The sequence below is a fragment of the Pteropus vampyrus genome, unplaced genomic scaffold, assembly GCF_000151845.1.
Source record: "Pteropus vampyrus isolate Shadow unplaced genomic scaffold, Pvam_2.0 Scaffold28, whole genome shotgun sequence".
In the NCBI taxonomy this organism is placed as follows: Eukaryota; Metazoa; Chordata; class Mammalia; order Chiroptera; family Pteropodidae; genus Pteropus; species Pteropus vampyrus.
Genome location: NW_011888809.1, coordinates 1,424,854 through 1,445,172, shown reverse-complemented (window position 1 = coordinate 1,445,172; position 20,319 = coordinate 1,424,854). Strand labels below are relative to the sequence as shown.

At 39.0% G+C, this 20,319-nt stretch overlaps 1 protein-coding gene across 11 annotated transcripts in view; it reads right to left on the bottom strand.

Moving 5' to 3' along the window:
• Positions 1-20,319, bottom strand: part of DTNB (dystrobrevin beta) — a 165,783-nt gene that overhangs the window by 37,520 nt on the left and 107,944 nt on the right. For all 11 annotated transcript variants that reach the window (XM_023528530.1, XM_023528526.1, XM_011356542.2 and 8 more), the window contains 5 exons: positions 16,076-16,165; positions 12,480-12,567; positions 4,764-4,849; positions 3,796-3,909; positions 212-308 (listed from right to left, as the gene is read on the bottom strand). In XM_023528530.1, the coding sequence (XP_023384298.1) occupies positions 212-308; positions 3,796-3,909; positions 4,764-4,849; positions 12,480-12,567; positions 16,076-16,165 (475 nt within the window). The remainder of the gene's footprint in view (positions 1-211; positions 309-3,795; positions 3,910-4,763; positions 4,850-12,479; positions 12,568-16,075; positions 16,166-20,319) is intronic.

The following is a 20,319-nucleotide window of genomic DNA, read 5'->3' as shown; positions in this document are numbered from 1 at the left end:
AGGCTTGATACGAATTTAGATGACTGTCATACTAAATTAGGCTCCCTGTATGGAGGGTTACCTGAAACCTGGCTCCAGGCAGCACTCTTTAAGCTTTCAGCCTCTCATCCTGTTCCAACAGCACAGGGGAGGCAGGAGCTATGTTGGTGGAGGAAGATGGACAAGGGCCCAGCTGAGGGAGGAGACCTGAGGGCAGGCCACTGGCTCTTACCTTCAGTAGCTTCATCAGCCCTTCCAGCTGAACCATGAGCTCCCGCCTGCTCTCCTGCAGTGCTGACATTCTCTGCTCCAGTTCATCTTTCCTTTGCCTATCCGAGAGGAAAACCCCATCAGAAATGAAACGCTGAAGTCGAAGGGTCTAAGGCCAGGGGAAATGGGTTTTAGACCCGATTCTGCTTCTTACAGAGTGTACGAGATGCTGAGCAAGTCATTGAACCTCTGATACTTTAGGTAGAAAGGGGTCATATATCTGTTTTGCCCACTTTCCTTAACTGTTGTGAGAATATCACGTAAAAATGCTTTGGGAAGTACACATGTTCGTACCGAGAAAAAACGTTAATATTAACGTGATTTAAAAATTTGTTCATCAGGAAGTCGAATACCTCATTTAGAAAAATACATAAAATCAGTCCAAATTTAAATTGATAGTGAAGAAAATGTATGAAAACTGCTAAGGAAAACAGGGTTCAATAGTCAGTGCTTCCGGCACCAGACATGGGACTCTAGAAGTGTGACAGACACCAGGGTGACTCTCTGTGTCTAAGAGAATTCTCTTTTCCCCGAGGACCAGTTTCACGTCAATTCTAGCCCGATATGTCCAAAATCAAACTTAAAACTCTCCTCCCCAAATGATTCTCTTTCCCCATTTCCCTGTCGCTGTCTCTTTTTCATCCAGTTGTCATGGCTGAAAAACTCAGTCCTCTTTGATATTTTCTCGTTTATATCCTATATTCGATAAATCACCCAGCTTGGAGAATTCTCTCCTGGAAATGCATGTCTCTCTCTACTCTCACGTCTCTCACTTTATCCAAGTGCTCCTTACCTCACACACGCGATGATCCCTTAGCTTAAAAAATCCTGATTTTATCTGTTGTACTAAGAGAAGAGCAGTGAAATATAAATCAAGAGACTTGGGGCCCACCGCTTATTACATCTGCAATCGTGGACAAGTCACTTAACCGGTCTGAGCCTCAACTTTCTATTCTGTAAAATGGGACAAACGACAAATAACAACAGCGATACTTTGAGGATAAAATAATGAATATGAAAGTGTTTCGTGAACTTTATAATGCTGCTCAAAGGCAAAGCCGTGTTCACTTCATCATCCTATGTAATAATCTCAAGAGAATTTCTGGCATCGCTGAGTCCTGCCCTGACTCTAGACCTCTGCTGTCCAATATGGGAGCCATGAGCCACACGTGCCTAGTGAGCCCCTGAAACATGGCTAGCCTGATTTGAGATGCACTGGATAGAAGTAAAATTTCTCATTAATAATTTTTTTAATGTTGATTAAATGTAGAAATGATAATATTTTGGATAGATCAGATGAAGTGAAGAACAGTATTAAAATTAATGACACCTAATTTATCTTAGTTCTTCAATGCGGTTGTTAAAAGTTTAAATTTCCTATGTGGCTCACATTATATTTCTAACAGAGAGCACTGCTCTCGACCCCACCTACATTCCTATCCTCAGTATCTCTCCTCCTAGTCCTTTCCATGTCTGGACCTCCTGATGGTTCACTTTTTCCTAAACAGACCCCATTACTTTACGGTGCACAGCTATTCCTCCCCTCTTCCAAATGTTATTCACTCCTCCATCTCCATCCCAAGCATCACTCTTTTAGGAAGCTGCTCCCGATTACTTCAGCAAGTTATCAGGTCCTGCTCAATTAATCACTATAGCAACTGGTGCTTCTTTATGGCGCTTAATTTATTTTACCTTCACTGCTGTCATTCCTACCATGATGCAAAATCCTGTAGGTCAGAGGATGAGTTTTATTCATTTTTGCATGTATTGAATGATTAACAGAATAGCATGCATCCAGTATGCACTCAGTTAACATCTAGTTAACATAATGAAATCATTATTTGAAACCCTCCAGGATTTCCAATAACCTATCACTTTAAGGCTCTCCAGAATCTGATCTCAACTATCTAATTTTATCTCCTATCACTGACACTTTGAAGATTAATCAATGGATGACTGAAAATAAGTTCTTAGCTCCAATAGGCTTTCCCCTCTCTGAAATGTGTTATGCTTATTTGGGGGATCGTGCTGAACCTCAATGCCACTTCTAATAATAAAAGTTTTGTGCCACATGTCATCCAAATCATACCTATCTCTCGTGGTCTGCTCAACTCCACCACCTCCATGGGTCTAAGTGTTTCTAGCCCGTACAGATTTCGATCTCTTATAACAAACATACTTCTCAAATTTCCCCACTCAGATTTCTTATAATGTAATATCCACACTATTTATTAATATTGTATATTATTTAACGGACTAGGAACTTATTTTACGTTTTGTTTCCAAAACTAGATTATATATTTTTAGGATGGAACGACTGCCTTCTAATCACGTCTACCTGAGCTGTGGTGGGGAAGAAACAGTTGTATCTTAGGTTGACAGCTTAGAGTTACACTCTGCCTGAATCAGCAACAGTTGTTTTCCCCTCCCCTTCTGTGCTAACTATGCTAACATCCCACACAGGCAATGGCAGACTGGAGCGGCTAAAATCTCAGCCCAACTAAATTTAGAAACGTAAATGAATTTTTAGAATGGGGATCTCGACACCTCTAATGATTTTCATCTGCTCTGTGTAAATTCTTTTTGACTTATTTATTAATGATATAAATCTAAACAGAAGGATAGTTATAGAAAAACAATAATCTCTATTCTCTAGGGAGAAAAAAAAAACCACAGCTGAGAAGCTAAATGACTTAAGCCAAAAGGAGAACTCAAAAAAGATATTCAGCTATGCAAAATTCCAGATGACGGCACATTGAAAATCAATTGTGGAATGTCAAGTGTTACAACTCAAACAGAAAGAATTCACTCTTTGGAAATCTAGAGGTCTGATGAGAATCAAGTCACTCAGTCTCCATGTCTTCACATACAGAAGAGCACACACACATCTAACGCTGATAGAAAATAAGAGCCTAATAACTTTGATCAGATCACCCACAGGTTACATTCTTTGGAAGTCTTCCCCATTCCCTCCAAAACAGCATCAGAGCTGGAGCTGAAGTTGCTCTCTACCCTCCTTCTGATCCTGCGTCCTTAACTCTCGATCCTTGAGACAGTTTAGATTTATGCTGAAGTGAAAGGTGCCATAGCCACGGTGTGAGGGGTTCCTATTTGGTTGCGCGCCTCATGAGGATGTGCGAAGGAAGCATCCTTTTACTCCAACAGAGTCCTGCTCTGACCATGAAGAGCCAGAAGAACACACCCAGTGGTCAGGGAGAGCATTACTTCTGCCAAGTCTCTAATGTCAGACTAATTTGCGAGATAGGAAGACCGAGTGTAGCGCCATAGTCTTCTCAAAGCAATCATAAACGCATAAACGCAGCTCCATGCGTCCCGGAGCTGGGGACTGGTGTTTGTCTCGTTTTGTAAGGAAGGCAGAAGTTCTCAGTGATTAATAAATCTGAAGCCGTAACAGAACAAGTGTTTGTTCTAACATGACTAGTTATACTGATAAACAGATTCTACCCCACTATTTGGTTTCCTGACATATAAATTCCGACCATAGCCGATTATAATTTGCGGATGGCGATGCAGTACCCCACTTACCTCAGCAGCCGCAGCTCTGCCAGCAACGTGGGGTTCTGCTGGGCCTTCTCAGGGGTGGGCTGGGAAGCCTGCTCATGCTCTAGACGGAGACGCTGAATCTCCTGCAGGATCTCTCTAGACAGGATGGAAGATGGCCATGTAATGTCTTACAGCTCCCTCTTCCTGTTAGAAGTTTTTACTCTAGTAGCACCACCTTTACCCATCTTGTTTTGATTGCTTCTAAATGACCAAGATGTGAGACAGACAGACACCTTCTTAATACTGCTGCACTTGATTTATTCAATAAAACAATCCTTTGTGGTAGAAAAAGCAGTTTCTACCACAAAATACCGTTTTCAAGAACTTGAAAAAAAAATCCCACAGAAAGAAAATAACAACTAGAATACTCTGCTCTTTGCTGGGGAAAGGACGAGAGAACTTGCAGCCTCCTAATGCTAACTTCCCCCAAGTCTTCCTCTGTCTCCCCTCTTCCCCTACCTCCCACCCCCTGAGTGATGGACAGCTGCTTCTACTTACGCCTCTTATATTACATCCACTCTCCTTGTCCTGGTTTCTACTTTTCAGGGCATAATGGTGTGTTGTCTGGTCTCCAAGCCTTTAAATGGCTTTCTAGTGAGATCAGACAGTCACATGCAGCATAATGGGCCAAGACAAGAAGACTAGATAGAACAAAAGGCTCCTGGGAGTAGAGTGGAGAAAAGCACCACGAGAGGGGACACACTTGTGTGTGGGAGAAGGCACTGGGAAAAGAATCTACCCGAGGGCAAGGTTTTGGACTAGCACAATGAATGGCAAGCAGATATACAATTTACTGTCCAGGGCATATACTGGACTCGGGCTGCCCTAGAGTCACTGTGCTGGAATCTTCTTTTGTGGGCATAAACCATCTAGCCTGCAAGGAAAATGAGAATCGGATACCCACGTGATAACCTTGGACGTCGGAAACTGGCTCAATCCTGCATTCTTACCTGTTTTTGTTTTCCAGTTCTGCAATAAGCTGTCTTTGTTGTTTGTTGGCATCAAAGGTAAAGCTCAGGTCAGTGGGAGGACGGGTCTATGGTGAGGAGAAAGTAAGTTGTTCTGATTCAAATATATCTGGAGTCCTAACTGGATTGTTGATTTTTTTAATAGATTTTTTGAGGTATAAAAAATACCTACCATAAAAACTACCCTTTTTTTCTTTTTAAAACCCACCCATTTTAAGTGTACAATTCAGTGAGTCTTAGTAAATTTAAACAGTTGTGCAACCAGTCACCACAGTCCAGTTTTAGAACATTTTCCACCACCGCAAAAACACTCTCTCAAGCCAGTTTGTAGTCAACTGCCACTCACGTCCATCCCCAACCGTAGGCAACCACCGATCTGCTTTCTGATTAGTTTTGCCTTTTTCAGAAACTTCATATAAATGGAATGGTTTCTGGCTGCCACTCAGCATGTTTTTGAGGTCTATCCATCTTGCTGCATGAACCAAGAGTTCCCTCCTTTTACGGCTGAGCAGGATTCCATTGTTTCAGCTTTTTGGCTACTACAAATGGAGTCGCTTTGAACTTTCATTTATAAGCTTTTGTGTTGATATATGTGTTGAAATGTGTTTTCATTTCTCTTCAGTAAGTACCCAGAAGTGGAATTCCTGAGTTATATGGTAACTCCATATTTAACATTTAAAAGAAGTGTCAAATTGTTTTCCAAAGTGGCTATACCATTTTACAGCCCCACCAACAATGAATAAGGGTCCCAATTTCTCCACATCCTGTTAACACTTGCCATTGTCCTTTTGGTTTTAATCATCCTACTGGGTACGAAGTATCTAACTACGGGTTTTTTTTTTTTTTAATTATTTGGGTTTTATTTTCCAAAAAACAAAAAAATCCACTCTTTCAAAGTGTACAATTCAGTTGTTTTTAGTATATTTATGAGGTTGTAAAACCATCATCACTATCTAATTCCAGAACATTTTCATAGCCCTAGAAAGAAATTCTGCAACCATCAGCAGTCACCCCCCACGACCCCCTCCCCTACTGCCTGACCACTGCTAATCTACTTTCTGTTCCTATGGACTTATCTATTCTGAATATTTCATAGAAATGGAATAATACAATATATGATCTTTTATGTCTGAATTCTTTCATTTAGCAAAATGCTTTCAAAGTTTATCCTTGTTTTAGCACATATCAGTACTTTATTCTTTTTTATGGATGAATAATATTCCATTATATCGTATGCATATACCATACTTTATCCTTTCAACAGCTGATAGACATTTAGGTTGTTCCCACTTGGGGAGCTATTTTGAATAATGCTGCTATAAACAACTATGGACAAGTTTTTGTGTAGAGATGTTTTCATTTGTCCTGGGCATATCTAGCAGTGGCACCACTGGCTCATACAGTCATCCCTCCTTTTGCAGAACTGCCAAACTTTATTCCTGAGTGGCTTCACTACTTTACAGCCCCACTACCAACGTACAAGGGTTCCATGTTTCCCATTTCCTTGTCAGCACTTGTTACTGTCCGTCTTTTTGATCACAGTCAACCTAGTGGGTATGACGTGGTACTTCACTGTGGATTCAGTTTGCATTTCCTTAATGACGAATATGTCGAGCTTACTTTCATGTGCGTATTGGCTACTTGCATATTTTCTTTGGAGAAATCATTGTGGTTCTGACTCGTGAGTCCATTTCCACTGATGTCTGGGACCCTCATTATCCCCTTTGAGAATATGGAAGCCAATCAACCCAATGCATAGGTGACATTTCCCCTTTACTGAGTAACCAGAACGGACGCTCCCACGGAAGACACTTTGCTGGCTATGCTTCATTCTGCACATCCTTGGCTCTGCCCAGAGCATGAACTGCCTGGAACCAGAAACCTTGTTTCCTATCTAGAGCTTGAAGATGTAGTAAGTAATTCTTTTCACGGGGCATTTTCTAAACAAACAGGAGCAAAACAGCATAGCCAATCCAGGTGGGAGGCTTTTTACTAAATATTTTTCTTTCTTAATTAAAAAAAATAAAAGGGTGATTTTTCTTCCTCTAGAGAAAAGTGGACCAATAACCAATTCAGCAAATTTTCTATATTCTTTAAAGAATCTTGTGAGAACCTAAGTTGAACCTCAGAAACGTAGCTTGCCTGAGACTGGACCTGTTATGAATAGATTTATAATTTCTGAAAACTGGAGTTAAAATTAATGGCTCCTTATTAAAGTGGGACCAAGAAAAATTATGAAGAAATGAGCTCTGAAAGGAATTTGCTTCACATGACAGAAAACAAACAAAAACCCCACAGTATTTTGGTGGAATTTCTGAAGTACCTTTTCAGTTTTGATTATCTAATGCACTGCTGAGGTATCTTTCAAAGAGGAGGCTAATAAGCAAGGCAATCCAGGGTTATCGATAGTGATTCCTGACCAGCAGGATTCTTTGGCACCAAGTCACATCATTACGCAAATACAATGAGGTGGGAGTGGAGGAAGATTCAAATCCTGAGGTACTATTTACTATCTTAAACACTATAGTGTTCCTTAAAAAAAGAAAAAGCCAGTATCCTTTCCTAAGATGCCTCCAGAACACTGAAGGGAAAAAGACAGGAAGGGAATTATTAGCTCATAAGAACAAAGATTATTTTTGCCAGAAGAGACCTAAAGATGATTTCTTTCAAAAATTACATAGCTCATTCATTTATTCAGTAAGTATTTTCTGAGTGCCTACTATGCATTAGACAGTGTTCTAAGGACTAGGGATGCATTAGTGGATAAGATACAGTCCCCACCCTCACGCAGCCTGCATCGCGCTGGGAGACACAGATGAGAAACCAAACGCGCGTGTGTGTGTGTGTGTGTGTGTTTATAATCAGTCGTGATAAACACAATGAAGAAGTATAAGGTAAACAAATAGAGTGAACTGAGACAGATGCTTTTCAAATGGGGTGGCTATGAAAGGGCTCTCAGAGGCTCAATGAAGTGAGGAAGCGAACCAGGGCAAGTTCTGAGGGACGAGAGCACTGGGCAAAAAGGAGGGCAAAGGCAAACGGCCTGCAGCTGTTCCATCCTGGTGTTCTCAGGTCAGCGCTGGTGGCCTGGAGTGCGCTATGGTGAGTGGTAGGTAATGAACAGGGAGATGAAGCTCGGGCCCGGATCACGTAGGACCACGGAGAGGAGTTTCCATTTCATTCTGCGTGTGGTATGAGCCACTGTGGGATTCTGAACAGGGAATTACAGCATCGGTTCCAAATAATGAATGGACATCTCCACCTACAAGGAAGTAGGGCCTGACCCGCCATGCCTTCCGTGCGTCTCGTCCACGGTGACTTCCTCCCAAAGAGGACAGGTGGAAAGGGGGGAAAAGAGTAACTTTATGTTGGAAAAACCTGAAAAACACTTATTTGAGGTCAATATCGACAGTGACAAATGATATTAATACTAGGACCCCTTGATAGGATGTGAGAAAAATGGCACTTAGCTCTTCCTCCTCAAAACCCATTACCCCACTCTATGAGAAAAACATCAGACTAATCCCAATTAAGGGACGTCCTATAATATTTGACTAGCACTCCTCAAAACTGCCATGGTCATCAAAAACAAGGAAAATCAAAGAAATTGTCACAGCCAAAAAGAACTGAAGGAGACGTGAGAACTAAATGTAATGTGGGATCCTAGATGAAACCCTGGAACCGGAAAAAGAGCATTAGGTAAAAACTAATTAAATCTGAATAAATTGTAGACTTTAATAATACATTAATATTGGCTCATTAATTGTAACAAATGATATATTAATGTAAGATGTTAATAATAGGGGAAACAGTATGGGTTATATGAAAACTTGTTACTAGTTTCAGAATTTTTTTGTAAGTCTAAAATTGTTCTATAATAAAATGTTTATTATAAACAACGCTGTTTTGGCTACTAAGTGGAGAATTTACTGTAGTGGGGTAAGAATGGGAATAAGTGGACTAATGAGGAATCCTAGGTTTTGCTATTTACTCATCATGTAATCCTTGAGTTATTTTATTACACCTTTATTTCCTTGTCTGTACAATGGGAATAAGTATGAAAAGAGATGTGAAGAGGATCACCTACTCTGTTACAATAGCATTCTCTTAGGTTTAGGTAATCTCACCGAGCTCTATCATCTTTAATGAGATGGAGATACATCTGCAAAATACAGGATAAGAAGCGAGATCCCTTTGCGTAAAACTGGGCAAATGTTATAACACCAAAGAAAGCCGACACAGTCAAGTAAGCTGTAATCTGGTAGTGTGTACTTCTGTAGCCTCCTAAAAATAGACTGGAGGCTTCCCATCTGTCTGAACTTGGCAAGGATGAGTTCCAATATCAACTAGATTCCCTTTGTATCCATCCCATCATCTCAATCTCAGTTTGGCTAACAAATGGCTGTAGATTATTAATAACTCTCTTGTCTCTCAAAAACCCGATAATGTTTTTTAGGGTAGAGGTTCCAAAGCTACCTGTGAATCAGAAGACTGGAAAAAAATTTTTCCTTTTTTACATAAAAATCAGTAGATCTGAAACCCAGAGATTCTGATTCAGTAGGTCTGAGATAAAGCCAAGAACCTACAAATTTTTTAAATGCTTCACACATGATTATAATAGAAATCCAGGTTTGACAATTACTATTTTACAGGAGTTCTGAGTCATTACATGTGTACGAAACCCCACATGGATACTGTTGATCTTTAATTCTAAGAAGCCATAAGGACATTCTGGATGGTGCATGCCTGGAGCAGGTGACACATGATGAGGCTGTGAAGGCTAAGACTGGGCTAACTGGGCGGGGTGGGAGGGGGAAGCTTCTCAAAAATATGTAAATATTCAATATGATGACAATACAATGGCTTCCTCTTCCTTTCACATTTCTTCCAAGTTTTCCGTAATGAGTTTTTGATTTTTTCATAAAGAAAAAAAGCTTTAAAAATAAACCAAAAACATTTGATTATATCTAAAGCTGGTGATGTCTGTGATAAAAGTTTAAGAATTTGCTGTTATTGCTCTGATTTACCACACACTGTTATTTTTTTAAAAAAGGGATTTAGACACTTCAGAAAAACAAATCAGCTTTCCTGGCTCACCTAAGCAACCTAGAATTTCTTTATTCAAGGGTCAGACTAAAAGAGGTGTCAGTGGGCATGTGTGCCACCTAGGGCAACGTGACGGCTCTGATGCTGAAGCACTCTAGGGTGTGATGTCGGCTGCTAAAATGATTTAATGGTCTTTCTTCATGGAAGAAGAAGGTTTTTTTGAGAAAAAAATCAATACAAAGCCTATCTGGCAGGCTATAAATAAATTCTTTTGAGCACTACACCCACTTTATGCAAAGCACTTGTATCAGTGAGAGATTAGCGGATTAGGGTCTTCTGTTTAACTGAAATCTAGTCAAGAAGAATCCTTCCTGAGAGGTCCAATATTTATAAGATAACTATGCTTTGGAAAATAAACTGAAGATGAAAGGGACCATATCAGTATCTCCATTCTGACAATGGTCGTTTTCACACGAATAAGAGAATTGGCATCAGAAACTATCAGGTGTAAACAGACTTAATCTTGTTTGCAGTAAAAAGCGTACTGTGATCTCCCTCTCAGGGTCAAATGGCTTTGGAGCTCTTATTTACAACATTTCAAAAGTACTATGTAAAGTCCAGGAGACTATATAATGGCCTTAAATATACTTAATTTTCAAAATTTAAGCACAATGCTGTCCATCGCAACAGGTTTAATTTTATTCATAAATTTTAATTCCCAAAATAACTTGAATGGTTGTGACTGAATGAGGGTATGTGTGAGGTTGAACTAATTAAATGGAACTTATCCCCCATTCTGTTCTATTTCATTAACCTTTAGAGTTGCAATATTAGAATCAGATGTGTGACCTAATGTTAGATTTTCAAAGAAAAGACTTTGAAGTCTAAACAAACTCAAGTAAATAAATTACTTTTTGGAGGGAAGAAACAAAGACGCTCCATTGGCCACTTTCATAACTATTTCCCTGTGAAGAAGTAAACATAAATCGGCACATATTTCTATAATTAATACACTGTGTTTGTAGAATGTGGCCTTAAGAGATCCGGCCTGCCTGTCCAGCCTAATGTCACTCCAACACTGTTCTCTGTGCACTAGCCACATGAGCCATCTAGCAGGTCCTGAAACCGCCAACCTCAGGACCTTTGTGTGTACTGAAATGCCCCACTGGGAACACATTTCATTTTCCTTACTTGGTCAATGCTCGCTTACAACCGTCTACACTGTACCTGAGTGTAGACGACATGGCTGTTGACTGGGTTCTGATCATTCCTCCTTTCACCTCGCTCTTTGCTTGTGTTTGATGTTTTTTAACGTTATGGTTAATGATATTTTTCCTAAATTTAATTTTCTAATTGTTCGCTACTAACACAGATACAGAAACGCAATCGATTTTCGTATGTTGACTTTGTCTCTTGCGACACTGCTGTAAAGTCACGAATCTGTTCTAGCAGTGTTTTTGTAGCTTCCTTAAGACTTTCTATACATGAGCATGTCGTCTGCAAACAACGACAGCTTTACTTCTTCCTTTCCAATATTTATGCCTTTTTTCTTCTCATGTTATGTACGGACTGCCAAGCACAATTTTGAATGGTGGTGAAAGTGAAAATTTTTGTCTTGCTCTCAATATTAGGTAGGGAAAATATTCTAAAATTTAACTTTTAAGTGTTAAATTTTAGCTTAGGTTTTTTTTGTAGGTGTTCTTTATCATGCTGAGGAAGTTTCTTCTACTCCTAGTGTATTGAGTTTTATCATAAATGGATATAGTATTTTGTCAAATGTTTTTTCTGCATCTATTGAAATGATCTTATGACTTTCTTCTTTAAACTGCTAATATGGTGAATTACGTGACTGATTTTTGTGTATTAAATACATTTGCATTCCTAAAATTCACCTCACTTGATCATGGAGTATTATCTTTTTTACGTATTGCTGGATTCAATTCTCTAATATTTTGTTAAGGATTTTTTCATCCATGTTGATGAGAGAATTTGGCCATCAATTTTCTTTTCTTGTAACTGCTTTGTATTTGGTATTGGGTTATAGTGGCCTAATAAAATGACTTGGAAAATGTTCCTTCTCCTCTCTTTTCTGATAGGGTTTATGTTAGATTATTATGGTTTCTTCCTAAGTCTACTGTAGTATTTAACGGTTATGCCATCTGAACTTGGAGTTTTCTTTGTGGGAAGTTAATGACAAATTCAATTTTTTAACAGATGTAAGAATCTTTAGATTCTGTTTATTCTTATGTCGATTTTATTAATTTGTATCTTTCAAGGAATCTATTTCACCTAGGTTGTCGAATTCATTGGCAAAAAGTTGCTCATAATATTCCCTTATCATCCTTACACTGTCCACAGTGTCCCTCCTTTCATTTGAGATATTGGTAATTTCTATTTTCTTTTTTTCTTGGTCAGGATTTCTAGGGATTTATTAATTTTACTGATCTTTTTAAAGAACCAAATTGACTTTTTTCTTGATTCTTTTATTTAAAGAATGGTATCATAGATGAAATTAAAGGCCACTGTAATCCTTTCCCTTAAGCCGCTCCTCTCCTTCTGTCACTGAGGTTTCACGTTCACCATTCCCCGACCACTTGTATGTTAAAGTAATGCTGATTTCTGCTACTCTACTGGAATCCTCCATTTACTCACCATGTTTCCCGCTTCTGCAGCCAGCCGGGCAGCATAGCGAGCTATCAGCCGGTGTTCCTCATCCAGTCGGCTGGGACTGTCCAGGACACTGCCAAGGAGATAAACATTCAACAGGTGTCTATTAAATGGCCCCTACTCCTGCTTCTCTCTTAGAAAGAAAGATGGGACAAAAGCTTGTAAAGAAAAGAATGGTAACAAAATAAATGGAGGCCTGGGTCATAGATACGAATGGTCTTCTGAGACAAAGAGGACTTATAGAAATGATGAGGCCACATGTATCATTTCTCTTCATTAGCATATCCCCACTGCTCCTATGCCCTCAGAAGGGATGCTTCTTTTTAATGCGAGGGCTGAGAAAAGACATTTACAAAGCCTGAGAGAAGCATTTCTAATCAATGTTTTTTTTTCTTTCTAATCAAATGTTTTTAAAAAAACTCATGACTTTTAGACATAGGTCTTGAATTTAAAAAGACCAAAAGAAAACTAAAGCATCATGAAAAACAGAGGGCTGACAAAAAACTACAATTAACACTTGCTGAGCAAGTGTTACCATGTAATCTTCTCCAGCTTTACCGTATGTTGGGCCTGACCCAGACTGCATTCCTCAGTCTGGGGCAGGCCCAACATACGGTAAAGCTGGAGAAGATTACATGGTATCAAACATTCCCTTAATGACTCTCTTCTTTTACCATGCTTGTTCCACAGCTCCAGCCCCATCTTAGAGTGAAGTAATTTAGTCCATTACTCTTTAACTGAGTATCAGCACTCTAAAAATTTAAAGACCCACTTAGGTGGAACATCAGATCATGCCACACCTGGATAAGAGACGGGTTCTTGAGAGGCCTGTTCTGTAGAGATGTGATGCTATGACTGCTTATGGAATAACTGGCTCCTTTGATTTAGCATGTTACGTCAACTGTGATTTATTCCTCTCAGGGTACTCCTAGATTAATAGGGACTGTGGCTATAGGATTCCCTTTGTTTCAGTTTGGCAGATGCTTTAAGATAACAGTGATGACGACAACAGAGATGGCTGTTGTGGCTTGCTTTGGCCCTTAGGTTCTTGGAATCCTAAAAACTCTAGACTGGAAATTAGCGATATGACAAGTAATATAAAAAAAGTTTAAAGACATGAGTTCAATACTCATCAAATCTTGTCATAATTATTGAAGGGAATCTGGGAAGGGTGAAGATAAATCGAGAGCGATCCATCTGACCTTCTCAAGTACAGAATCAGCTGTATATATCCTAGATTTTTTTCACCTTTCATTTTTCTATCTCTGAGTAATTCTTTAAATTTAGTCTTTCCTCTAGTATGTTTCTTTCTTTTTTTTAATGTGCTTTAAGTAGTCTATGACACTTATATGCACTATAATTTTAGGTGCGCAAATGTCAGTCTCCAGCATGTATAATCATCCTCTCAAAGGATGATCTTGTAATAAGAACATGCTACTGTCAGATGACTTAAATAACTCAGAGTCAAGACCCCAAGGTTAGGGCTGACCTATATTTATGCCTTAAAGGTATCTGAAATGAGAGAACTATCTTTATCTTTTAAATAAACGATAACACTAATGAACATTTAATAATACAAGTAGATAATATTATGGAGGGACTGGCAGCCTAAGAAGTGGAACTTAAAGTGGTTGACCTTTGTTTTTGGTAAGAGATACAATAGGTTCCTCTGTGTCCAAGAGTTCCTCTTTCTGCATCACATTACATTCCTCTAGGAAGGTTAATAGTGCTTGTCATTTATACCTGAGTGTAGACGACATGGCTGCTTTAACTGATGCTGCTTTCCAGCCAGAAACTAAAACTTTATGCTGATGAGGGGTTTTAAGGTCAATGAAAATTATGAAGCAAATTACAAAGGTTCCTTATTCTTCTGCCTGAGCTGACTTTCATTTTCATTATTAGCCAGGAAATTTATGACTTCTTCAAGAGAGTATGAAGCTCAGTTCCTTAGACTATAAATCAAGAAGAGATACGGCACTCACCCAATCTTCATGTTCTCCCAGGGTCCCCGGCCACCAATCCTTGCTCAGGGAGGCTGATATCCCTAAGATATTTGAGGACCTTGGCTAAACCTACCATAAATCTTTTTGGGCTGAAATATTAGGTAGCAGTCCTTGTCCAGCATTCTGCTGCTACTTTCATCATGGAAACTTTTAATCACCTGGACCATTGCCCTTGCTGATAATAAGTCAGCTGTCCTGCCAGGGGTGAGACAACTCGATTCCTAGAGATCACGGGGGTGGGGCAGCGTGCAAAGTAATCATCTGTTGGGTGAGGAAGCACTCTGTGATACAATGCGGTTATCAGGCTCTACTTTCTCTCCCTTCGGATAAATCTACCAGTTAGATGTGGGAAGTAAGAGAAGCCTACGATCTTTAGAGATAGGTCAGTGCCTAAAAGAAATAATGCTACTGAGTCATACTCGGAAAACTATGAGACATGGTATGAAGTATAATATTAAAAAGAGTTCAAAGAGATGTTTTTTCCTCATTGATTACTGATTTATTCTTTTGTTATAATGGGGAATAAGAATGACCTTACCAGGGAACCATGACATTATGGGCAAAACTAAGATCAAAATTTCAGGCTCCAGCCTCTCTTATGTGTGTAGTTTATAAATTATGGGGGTTTTCCCCCTGAGAATAAGAATCTCAAGTTGTTTGGCACAGTGACTCTTCTCTGCTGCCACGCAGAGTGGCCGGGATGGCTTTAGGTTATTTAATCGTGACCTGCCATTCTCCATGCAGAATGGAGGTGGTGTTGGCACAGAGTGGGCAGGTGGCTTTGGATCTGCCTGACTATATAATAGCACTTTGTTTGGTATTAACTCTTTTAAAGAGTTAACTTTACTGTAGCTAGCGGTTATCAAGTATTTTTCCATCCTAAGTCACTGAGGGATCAGTTGTATTCCCATATAAACAGTGAGTCACTACCACAGTAGTTTTCACAGAAAAGGGTCTGTGGGACTTTTATAATACATATAATTATTATAATGTGAGGAGGTATATATGTCATTAGGAAAAAGTCCCTGAGGTGACAATGATCCAACATCACTGCTGAAAACCCCTGGTTTAAATAATCAACAATGACAGATTCTGGGGAAGAGATGAAGATGTAACATGTAAAGATGTAATGGGGTGATGGTATCAAAGATTAGAGAATGTAAGATATCTGTGAGGTGACCAACCCTAAGCTTCGAATGTCAATGAAAGATTTCATTATTTAAGCAAGAGTGAACGGTAAGAGGTTGCGTCAGATACCTCTGTGAATGTACATCTTTGGGACTGCATATCTCTGAGGTTTATATGCTCTTTAAGTATTATCTGAAGGAAGTGAGCTCCACTTTAAAGGAGAATTTTTAACTATATGTTTAGATAAGTGCCTGGGCTTGGCAAGGCTCCTTCTCCTTGAGAAGCTAATATTTTAGCAATTATCTAAACCCTGCCAAACATAGCTGGTAGCTTCTCAAGAAAAACGCCACAAGCAGAGCTTTTTCCAGCTGGCAATCCCGGGTAACACAGCTCTCCCTCCCTTTGCTCAGCCCTTGGCTACCCGCCTGCTGCTGCTGCTCTACCACTGACCGTGCACAGTGCTGCAGACGGGCCACAAAGGAGGCTATCAGGGCATGCTCATCGGCCAAGTGACTGCGTATAGGCTGGCTATACTGTAACCTAGAACAACGGAGGCAAAGACAGCAAGCATGACGTAAACACATACAGAGCGAGAAATGAACATGAATTAAAATGGGCAAATTTCAAAGAAATACAGAAAAAAAAATAAATCATGATAAGGAAAACAAAAAGACCACAATGCATAATGGAATATAGTGTTAGACCATAGAGAATACATCTTACAAATACTCTGAACAAAAGCAATCCCTTAGGAGACAACTTTGGCCAACTGGCTCTATCATCTTTGAGGAGAGAAACCAAGGAGGGGTCAGCTGGGCGCCTTGTCCACCAGTCTGGCCAAGTTCTGGGTTCCGTGATGGATGCGCCTTTTCGGGAATGTCCTCTGGCAGGAAAACAGGCAGAGAGGGTCTACTAAGTGTCCCCCTAATGCTTTTATAGATTTGTCTACATATAAGGGTTTTCAGTGTTACCTCGTGATACCAGTTAAACCTTTTAATTTCTATGAAGATATTGCCTTTAGCATCATTCTACTTTTTATCACCAACTGGTACTTAAAACAAAGTTGCTAGAACTGTATCTCATTGTAAGACAACACTGTATACATTCCCAGCGAGGCACTGCTATAGATATAGGGAAGGTCCTTGAGTACACAATCTTTCATTTGGTTCAAGAAGGGGTGGCTAGAGCAAATCTCAGAAAATTTATTATTTCACTTGGGAATACTTACTTTACATAACCTCAATGTCATTATCACATTTAAAAAATCTAAAAAAAATTTTAGTAACTCACTCCAACTGAAAATTTTCCTGTCTTTAAAAAAAAAAAAAAAATCCTTTTACAGTTAATATCAAGATCCAAACAAGGTCCACAAACCTTGCATTTGACTGATGTTCTGTTTTTAATCTGTAACAATTCCTCCTTTTCCCTGGTTCTTTTCTGTCATTTATTTGTGAAGAAAACGGGCTATCTTGTAGCATATCCTATATTCTGGATTTAACTGATTGTCGTCTGTGGTGTCATTTACTTTGTTTCTCTATCTTCCGTGGGTAGATCTAGATGTTTGATTAAATTTTTTGTTTTTGTTTTGTTTTCGAGAAGTAGCTTGAATCAATCCTAGGTAATATGGTGTACTTATAAATTAAATAGGAATATATATATTGATCAGGAGATTCAAATGTTATTGGTTACATCTCTCCGATATAAAGTCACCCACCAACTTTTCAATTAATAGTTTTAGCATTTACTGATGATTCTTGACTAGATTCATTATTTCATTAGGGGTCGAAAAATGTTGATTTTTCTAATTGTATCATCTTTTCTGCATGTTATTTTCTTCTATATGTTTATCTTGAAATACTGCTCATTTAGGAAAGGTAAAATAAATGACTGATATTATTTAACAAAATTCAGAACAATGAGTTAGTACCCTAGCAAACTCCAATGGTTACCAAGGATTTTTCTCTTTTAGTGTCATTATGAACTCATAGATTTTTATGTACCTGATGTGCTTCAGTCCATTGTAATTATCTTTTTGGTGCTCAAATTGTCCTATCTTTGGCCAGTGGGAGCCCCTGTAACTAGGCTCCTATGTTCTTCTGACATATCCATTAGATCTTATTAGATTCCTTGCTTGGCACAATAAGATGCTCATCTTGTATATAACCTGTCCCATACCCGAAATGCGCTATTCGTCCAAGCAGTCCAGGTTTCCTTCACTAGGAGAGAGCACTTAGAGACCACAGTCAGGGCTCTAGGGTGCTCATTGTTCCTGGGTTGTCACTGCTTCTAGACCTTTTCTGTGGATAACGCTAGTAAATTTATATATTTTGGAAAGAATAAAGATAAATTCTTTCAGCTCTTTTATGTACTGGCCCATTTTCTTCTAGTTTGCATTGTTTTTAATGAGAAGTCATTGGAAAATCTTATCTTTGTTCCCCTGTAAATAACATCTTTTTTTTCCCTAGGTGCTTTTAATATTTTCTCTTTCTCACTGGTTTTGAGCAATTTGATTATAAGTACCTTAGTATAGTTTTCTCTGTTTATCCTGCTTACAGTTTGTTGAGCTTCTTGTATCTGTGGGTTTATAGTTTTCATCAAATTTGTAAAAATTTATTTGGAAAACTGGAAAAAATGATTTCTTTAAATAATTTTTTCTCCTTCTCTGTTCAACTGCTTGACATTGTCCCACAAGTCACTAAGGCTGTTCGTTTTTCAGCTTTTTTTCTTTCTGTGCTTCGTTCTGGATAGTTTATATTGCTATGTCTTTAAGTGGACTTTTCTTCTGCAATTTCTGATCTTTTAAGACCATCCATTGAATAGTTCATATCAAGTATTATCTCTTTCAACTCTAAAAGTGATTTTTATTTAAAAAACTTTCTTATTCAAGTAGAACATATATGCAGAAAGTCACAATTACATTTATACTTAGTTCATTTTTATTCCATTTTTCTCTTATGTTCATATTTTCCTTTATATTTTTTAAAAGTTTATGTTTGTTATTTCAGGCTCTGGTTATATTGACTAATTTTCTCTTAGTTACAAGTCATACTTTCTTGCGTCTTCCTATGTCTTCTAATTTTGTACTGAAATGATGAAAATTGTGACTATTATGCTGTTGAATGTCTGGATTTTGATGTCATCCTCCAAAGAATCTGGTAGTTCATTTACTTGTGGACAGCTTGATCCTTTGAGGTTTGTATTTAAGCTTCGTTAGTGCCGATCTACAGCAACCTTATCTAGGGCTATTTTTGTGCTGCTCCTAAGGCGTGGCCTTTCTGGGGTCTTTACTGAATGGCCAAAGCATTCAATGATGTCTCTCTGCTCTGGCTGAAACTTAACTATGTGAGCTCAGATAGCTCTTCCACTTTCAAATTCCCCCAAGAACTGTTCTTTCCCAGGTACTTGTTTCTTTTCTGGTCTTGTGACATCTCATTTATGCAAATACAGCTTAGTTTTCAGCCAAAGACTCAAGGGTCCTCTATGAAGATTTATGATCTTTCTCTGCACACTTCCTCCTCTTTGGTAATTTGCTCGGCAAACTCCAGCCTCCCTAAACTCCAATCTCGTCTTCTTATTCTCAGCAAGACTGCCTTGCTTTGCTTGTATCCTGCAAGGGGGATTGGCAAATGCCTCTCGGCAGAAAGCCTGGACAATCATAGTGCTCTTCTCCTTTGTTTCTCATCCCTCAGAGATCAGTCTTGTCCTATTAACCGTCTAATTTCTGAAAGTAGTCGTTACATTCAGACTGGTTTTCTAGTAGTTTACAGTGAGAGAGTTAATCTGATGCCAGTTACTTCATCATGACCAGAGTGGAAGTTCTCTGCAGTAAATCATTTTTATTATCCTTTCAGAAAGTATCGGTCCACTTCAAACTAGAAATTAAAACAAAAACAAGACTGCTTCTTTATGGAAGACAGAGAAGTAGTGCTACATAACTTTGTAGGCTATTATAAAGGCTTTAGCTTTCACTCTAATATGAGAAGTTACTGGAGGGTTTTCAGCAGAGGTGAAGTATGATACAATTTACATTTTAATAGGATCATTTGCTCTATGGAAGACAAAGTGCCAGAGAGCAGAGGAAAAAGTAGCCAATTAGAAGGCTACTGGAGAGACATGAGTAGCTAGAAAAATAGTAGTAGTAGTAAAAGTGGTAAGAAACAGCAAGACTGTGGACAGATTTGGATGATGTTTTTGGATAAAGATGGTAAAACAATCTTAACAGTTTAGATGGGAGAAGAATCGTGGGTTCTGACTCGGCAACGAGGATAATGGGACTGCCATTTACTGAGATGGTGACAACTACGGGAGAAGTAGGGTTAGGAGGGAAAGAGAGAGAACTCAGCTTAGAACATGCTAATTGTGTGCATTAAATATTCAAGTGAAGGTATTGATTACAAAGAGGATATGAGGTTAGAGCTCAGGGAAAAGGTCTGAGCCAGAAAAATAAATCTGGAAGTTACAGTAGGTAGATAGTATTAAAAGCTATGAGTCTGTCACGAATACAGAGAACAATCTGGCGATGGCCAGAAGGGAGGGAGTGGGGGTCTGGGGGAGAGGGGTGAAGGGTTAAAGAAGGAGAAATCAGTAGTTCATCGATGGTCACGGGGATGGGGAGCACGGCACAGTGAATACAATCAGCATTAATGTAATGGTTAGGTGGAGGGCCAGAGGAGAGAAAGAGCAATCAGGGAAAA